At 37.8% G+C, this 7,562-nt stretch overlaps 1 protein-coding gene across 1 annotated transcript; it reads left to right on the plus strand.

The window, feature by feature from the left end:
- Nucleotides 1–1,382: 1,382 nt before the first annotated feature.
- Nucleotides 1,383–1,668, plus strand: LOC123623363 (DNA-directed RNA polymerases I, II, and III subunit RPABC4-like). Its single transcript, XM_045530435.1, has one exon. It carries the CDS (start codon nt 1,477–1,479, stop codon nt 1,651–1,653), a length of 177 nt encoding a protein of 58 aa, XP_045386391.1. The 5' UTR covers nt 1,383–1,476; the 3' UTR covers nt 1,654–1,668.
- The last annotated feature ends 5,894 nt before the right edge of the window (nt 1,669–7,562 follow it).

The following is a 7,562-nucleotide window of genomic DNA, read 5'->3' on the forward strand; positions in this document are numbered from 1 at the left end:
ATGAGGTCAGGTCATAAGAGTGAGGCCCTAATCCAATACGACTGGTGTCCTTATAAGAAGAAGAGACAACAGATCTCTCTCTCTCTCCCCTGTCTCTCCAGGCACAGAGGAAAGGCCACGTGAAGACATAGCAAGAAGATAGCTGTCTATAAGCCAGGAAAAGAAGGATTCACCAAAAGCGCAACCCTGAGAGTGCCTTAATCTTAGACTTCTAACCTCTAGAATTGAGAGAAAATATATTTCTGTTGTCTAAGCTACCCAGTTTGTAGTATGTTGTTATGGCAGTCTCTGAACTGTTTCTACTCATAATATTTCTGAAACTAAATGTGTGGGTTTTTTTCTCACACCAACCAATTCTCTAACTCTCTAGATACCAACTGGATATCCAACAATTTGATTCAATCCTGACACTGCCTGGAGTTAGCATCAGGTCCCACAAATTAGAGGCTCAGTCCCACAAGGCTGCCTCCATGTCAGATGCCAGTTGTAAGTCCCTGGTTGCCACCTGCACTTCTGACCAACCAGCTATAAATCGGGAGTTCTCGCTACCCACCCCACCTCATGATAAACAGTTTGCTAGAATGGCTCACAGAACTCAGGGAAACACTGTATTTGCTATTACCAGTTTATTTTAAAGAATATAACACAGGAACAGCCAAATGGAAGAGATAGATAAGGCAAAGTGGAGGGGGTAGGAGCTTCCATGCCCATTCTGGGAGCACCACCCTACAAGCATCTTGATGTGTTCACCAACCCAGAAGCATTCTGAACCCTATCCTTTAAAGTTTTTATGGAGGTTTCATTATGTAGGCATGATTGATTACATCATTGGCATTGGTGATTAAGTGAATCTCCAGTGCCTCTTCTTACCCTGGAGTTGAAGGCAGGGCTAAAAGTTCCAAGCCTCTAATCATGCCTCAGTTTTTCTGGAAACCAGCCCCTATCCTGAAGCTATCTAGGGGCACCTAGCTAGCAGTGATCTTATTAGCACACAAAAGACATTCTTATCACTTGGAGTGATTCCAAGGGTTTTAGGAACTATGTGTCAGAAACCAGGGGGAAAGATCAAATATTTATTTTTATTGTTAATGTATCACTCAGCTCTAGCAGACAGTAAACCATCTACCAGATCCATCTAAAGTAGGTCTTCCCACCCCCATTTATCCGCTAAAATTTTATTTATTTCTTCACACTTATCGTAATTTATTATTTTATTCATTTATTTGTTTACTTTATTTTTACCTGTTTCCCTCAATAAATTTTAAGCTCTATTATGGTTGCAACTATGTGTGCTTCGCTTGCTGTTGTAACCTCAGCAGGTTGTCAAAGAGTATTTGTGAATGGAACTTCAAAGCACGTATTCAAAAATGAAGGAATGAAACTTCAAAGTACATATTAACATATGAGGAGCTTCAAGCTGGGTTTTGTTTGGAATCGTGGAGTGAGAAGTTTCTCTGTGCTGCTTAGGGACTAACAATGGACACCCAGAAAGATGTTCAACCACCAAAGCAGCAGCCAATGATATATATCTGTGGAGAATGTCACACAGAAAATGAAATAAAATCCAGGGATCCGATCAGATGCAGAGAGTGTGGATACAGAATAATGTACAAGAAAAGGACTATAAGATTGGTGGTTTTTGATGCCAGATGAAACCTGTGAATTCAGAGGATTGTCTTTATTTATACTTGGATTTGCCCATTAATGTTTCTCATTGTTGTATAGCTTTTGGTTTGACATACGGTAATACCCCCCACTTACCCTTAGGGGATATGTTCCAAGACCCCCAGTGGATGCCTGAAACCTCAGATAGTACCAGACCCTACATATGCTATGTTTTTCCTATATGTACGTAGCTATGATAAAATTTAATTTATAGATTAGGCACGGTAAGAGATTAACAACGACTAATAAAAGTAAAACAATTATAACAATATTTGTACATACAGTACAATACAATACATTATAACAATATACTGTAATAAAAGTTATGTGAACGTGAAAAAAAAAAAAAAAAAAACAAAAAAAAACAAAGTACATATTAACATATGAGGAAAAAATTCCTATAGGTAAGCAAGCCTGGCTCTTGAAAATTATTTTCAATGTACTTATGTCTCTGAAACCAAATTTTTTTATTGTTGAAAAATATACATAACATAAAGTTTACCATTTTAACCATTTTAAAATGTACAATTTTCTGTGGCATTAAGTACATTCACATTATTGTGCAACTATTGCTCCTATCCATCTCCAAAACTTTTTCATCTTCCCAAACTGAAACACTGTGCCCACTAAATAATAATGCCTCCTTCCCTCCTTCCTCCAGGCCCTGACAGCCACCATTCTACTTCCTATCTCTATGAATTTGACTGCTCTAGGTACTTCACGCAAGTGGAATCATATGGTATTTGTCCTTATGTGACTGGCTTATTTCACTTAGCATAATGTCTTCAAGGTTCATTTATGTTGTAGCATTGTCAGAATTCCATTCCTTTTTAAGGATGAAGAATATTACACTGTATGTATATACCACATTTTTTTTTTTTTTGGAGACAGAGTCTTGCTCTGTTGCCTTGGTAAGAGTGCCGTGGCGTCAGCCTAGCTCACAGCAACCTCAAACTCCTGGGCTCAAGCAATCCTTCTGCCTCAGCCTCCCGAGTAGCTGGGACTACAGGCATGTGCCACCATGCCCGGCTAATTTTTTCTATATATATTTTTAGTTGTCCATATAATTTCTTTCTATTTTTAGTAGAGACGGGGTCTCGCTCTTGCTCAGGCTGGTCTCAAACTTCTGACTTTGAGCAATCCTCCCACCTCGGCCTCCCAGAGTGTTAGGATTACAGGCATGAGCCACCACGCCTGGCTTTATACCACATTTTTTTAATCCATTCATTTGTAGATGAACATTTGGGTTGTTTCCACCTTTTGGCAATTGTAAATAAAGCTGCTATGAGCACTAGTGTACAAATATCTGTTTGAATCCCTGCTTTCACTTCTTATGAGTATATACCTAGAAGTGGGATTGCTGGATCGTATTGTAATTTCATGCTTGACATCTAAGTATTTCCTTTATTTTCTCTAGACAAAGCTCTTACTCACAATAGAATTGGAATTTGCAGTATTCTAGTCTTTTGTGCAGACTGGCACTGCCTAGCTGGGAAATCAGCCAAGGAAGACTTCCTGGATTGTTTAACTTAGGTAACTCTTTTCGTTTGCACTATCAGACTCCATTAGTTGCCTAGAAAAGAGAAGAGAACAAACATGTTCTAAACAAGCTGTTTGGGATTTTTCTCAGGCAGGGTTGCTATACCTTCAAGGTTAGACTAATAAAAAACAAAAGTCAATGAGAGAAAAACCGTGACAGAAAGCCGAAGCCAAACTCTGATAATTGAGGCAGAGCCTTGGCTGTTTTTCCTCTATAAATGATAAAGAGAGGATCAAGCCTATTTTAGTGTGGCTTTTGAGATTCTCCATTTTAGGTTGTGCTGAAGAAAAATTATAGTTCCAGAATCTTTCTGGTATTTTGCTTTTCTCCTAACAGAGGTAGGGTGGGGTAGTAAGAAAGAATGTTGGACTGTGTATACGAGGTCTGGTTTCTAGTGGGATCTTGCCATGGATTTGCTATGAGAACTAAGTCACTGGCTCTCTGAGCTGCAATTTCCTCCAGCACGAGTTGCTTCTCCAAGAAGTCTTAACAGCCCTAATAATGTTACAGAATTATTTTTAACCTTCTCTAGATATTATTTCTTATTATTCTCTAATTCTCAGAGAGTAGTGTATAACTTATTTACATACATGTTTTATCTGCCTTGCTAAATTGTAAGATCCTAAAAAAGAAACATTCCGTTTGCTATCCCTCATGGTTTAGCACTGTATCTTTTATAAATTAAACAAATATTTGAAGGAAGGAAAGGAGAATGAATTGAGCTACCTCTTTTTGTTTTGAAGATAATTTTTCAACGAGAATTATTTCTTTTTTTGGTGAGATAAATATCCTTTTAGCTAGGTGATAATGATTATACCATCGTAATGGTATTGCTCCCTATTTTGTCCAATTAAAAATAATTTGTGGATTATTATAGAATATAAAAATCCAGAAACAATGCATTAGGTTAGTATTCTATTTTGCTGGGGTTTTTGGTAAATAAACTCTCAGGGAAGCTTTCATACATAATGAGTCAGGACTATTTACCATGTGTAATTATATTAGTCAGGACTCTCACAGTTGCTCATGTCAGAAAACCTAGCTCAAACTGGCTTCATCAAAAAGGAACATTTATTGACTCCTGTATGTGAGAACTTTAGCCTTGGCTGAATCCAGGGCTGAATGATGTCATTTGGACTTGCTCTTACTCGTTCCATTTCTTGGCTTTTTCTTCACTGGGTCAGTTCTACCTTTGTGGTTATAAGGCTCTGAGTGCCAAGCTTACATGCTGTCCTCTCAGCAATCTTGGTGTTAGAACACTGCCTCTTTTAGAACAGTTTCAAGGACTCTCAGAGTTGAGTTGCATTGTTTGATTGGTCATGCATGGGGATGTGCCTGGACCCATCATTGTTCTAGATATATGGAATACACTGATTGTCTAGGCCTGGGTTATTGCCCATGCAGAGTCCAGGGGTAGTGCTTACCTCCTCCTGAATCTCACGGACTGAGAATGTTGGGAAACTGGCTCCCCACTGGAACATTGGGGATTCTGAAGCAGAAGAAGGCACAATGGATGATGGGCAGGTATAAACAGTGGGACTCCACAACAAAACGAACAATAAACAAATCCTAGTTCTGCAAAACAATTTTTTAAATGTATAGTCATCTTTATTTTAATTCATAAATACACTAGCTTTTATGCTAATTAGGTGAATTTTTTGTTGTTTTCAGAAACACTAGACCCCAAAGAGTTTTATTATGTGGATTATGAATATTTACATTAGAAAATAAAACCAATATGGTTTTTTTAATAAAAGAGATTTAGGTTTTCACAAGCTTCTGCATTCCGTTCATTTTATTATGTACCTGTTGTGAAGTTATTTGGAAACTTCACTATTTACTTGAGAATATCTTAGTGTTATTATGACAAATTTTGACCTCACAGGCACTCTGAAAGGATCTCTAGGCCTCTCAGGTCAAAGGACCATACTGTCTTAATAGACCTGGTACCTTCTAGAATTCCTTATAAATTTCAATGGGCACCTGGCACTGAGCACTCTTTTATTCTACTAGTTCTTAAGGTGTGGTTTTACGGTGACATACGGGAATTTGTATTTTAACCAATTCCCAGATAATTCAAGTCTTTAATGCTGAAATAGCAGACTTTTCTATTTTCCTTTGATTTACTCTAAAGGGCAGTTTTAAAAAAGTAGTCAAGAATTCCCAGACCTCAGATTTTCAAGCCTTCCATGTTTATCTTCCAAAAATAATATATCATTCACTTTACCAACTCTGTTAAATAAAAGATCCAAATAGGCAGGCGGGTGCCATGGCTCACACCTATAATCTCAGCACTTTGAGAGGCCAAGGCAGGAGGATTGCTTGATGGCAGGAGTTTGAGACCAGCCTGGGCAACAGAGCAAGGCCCCATCTAAAACAAATAAATAAACAAAAACCCCAAAATTAAATATTAAGTTTCAACCACCCAAAAGTCAAGGTGAGGCTCCTCTTTTCTTCCCAAATCAGAGTTATTTGTAATCCTAAGCAAATTTGAATGAAGTGAATGTAGAGTACTACTAGTCTTTCCTCAAAAGAGCAAAACTATTTTAAAGTCTGTTTTTGTACAAAAGTGATTAATTGAGAAGTCAATTCTAAATACAAAGTTGTTTCTAGCTTCTGTCTACGATTTGAACTTTCTGATGTTGTTTTGTACATTGTAAAAGTTTTAATGCCAAAACTGACTCATGTCAGTTATGAATTGCATTTGGCTGCAAATGACAGATCTAAATACAGTGCCTTAAACAGATAAGAATTAGTTTTTGTCATATGGGAATTTCAGAGGCAGGTTGTTGATGGCATTGGTTTGGCACATTATGGATGTGAGTGTCTTGATGCTTTCTTCTTAGTCCCAAAATCACTTCTGGAATTTTGGCCTTCATATCCAGGTTGGCAATAGGAGGAACAAGAGGAGTACAAAGGGCAACAACTGTTTGCTTTATTTATTTATTTATTTATTTATTTCTGTTTGCTTTTTAAGGAGTGTAACCAGATATTCCAATCAATCAACACTTTTGCATGCATCTTATCCTTCACATGGTCACATATATGTTCAATGGAGGCTGAGAAATATAGTCTTTTAGTTGGACTCAGTGATGCCCTAAAATTAAACCAGGCTGCATTACTAAGGAGAAGGGGAATAATAGATACTGGGTGGCTATCTTGGTCAGCCTGGCTGCTATGACAAAGTATCATAGACTGGCTTAAATAACAGACATTTATGTCTCACAGTTCTGGACACTGGGAAGTCTGAATCAAGGTGCCAGCCAATTCAGCTCCATGGTGAGGGCTCTTTTCCTGGCTTACATATGGCTGCCTTCTCACTGTGCTTACATGGTGGAGAGTGAGCGAGCTCTAGTCTCTCTTCTTCTCTTAAAAGTACATTAATCCTATCATGGACCTAGTTATCTCCCAAAGACCCCACCTCCAAATTCTATCACATTGGGGGTTACGGCTTCAACACATCAATTTGGGGGGGACACATTTAGTCTATAACATTCTACCCTGCCCCCCAAAATTCATGTCCTTTTTGCATGCAAAAATACATTCATTCTATTCAAGTAAGCCCCAAAAGTCTTATCTTTTTCCACCATCAACTCTAAAGTCTAATGTCCAAACCCTTATCTAAATATCCTCTAAATCAGATATGGATGACACTAGAGGTAGATTCAACCTGAGATAAAATTCCTCTTCGGCTATGAACTTGTGAAATCAGATAAATTATGTGCTTCCAAAATACAATGGTCACACAAGCATAGGATAGATACAGTCATTTCCCCTTATTGATGGGGGATATGTTCCAAAACCTCCAGTGGATACCTGAAACTGCAGCTAGTACTGAACCAGCCTATACACTATGCTTTTTCCTGCACATACATAACTATGATAAGTTTTAATCTATAAATGAGGCACAGTAGAGATTAATAACAACTAATATTAAAATAGAACAATTATGACAATACTGTTCACAATTTCACAGATAGATTTGTTCTTACTATAGATCTTAGCAACTTCAGTATACGACTTTTTTTCTTTCCTTATTAAGTCAAGAGCCTTTCCCTTTTCACTTAAAAGCAGTATTTTATGGCTTCTCTTTGGGATATCTGAATTGCCACCATCTTGAGCTTTGGGGCCATTATTAAGTAAAATAAGGGTTAATTGAATACAAGCACTGCAATATTTGGCAACAGCCTATCTGATAACCTACAAGGCTACTAAGTGACTAATCGGCAACTAAGTGATGATTATTCCCTCCCCAGGCAGGACAGAGGGGACAGCTCAAGATTTCATCATGCTATTCAGAACGACGTGCAGTTTAAAACTCTTATGAATCATTTATTTCCGGAACATTCCATGTAAT

Source organism: Lemur catta, chromosome 18 (assembly GCF_020740605.2).
Source record: "Lemur catta isolate mLemCat1 chromosome 18, mLemCat1.pri, whole genome shotgun sequence".
NCBI classification, from domain to species: Eukaryota; Metazoa; Chordata; class Mammalia; order Primates; family Lemuridae; genus Lemur; species Lemur catta.

Coding starts and splice junctions, on each gene's coding strand:
- LOC123623363 (XM_045530435.1), top strand. CDS start 1,477: ATGGACACCCAGAAAGATGTTCAACCACCAAAGCAGCAGCCAATGATA.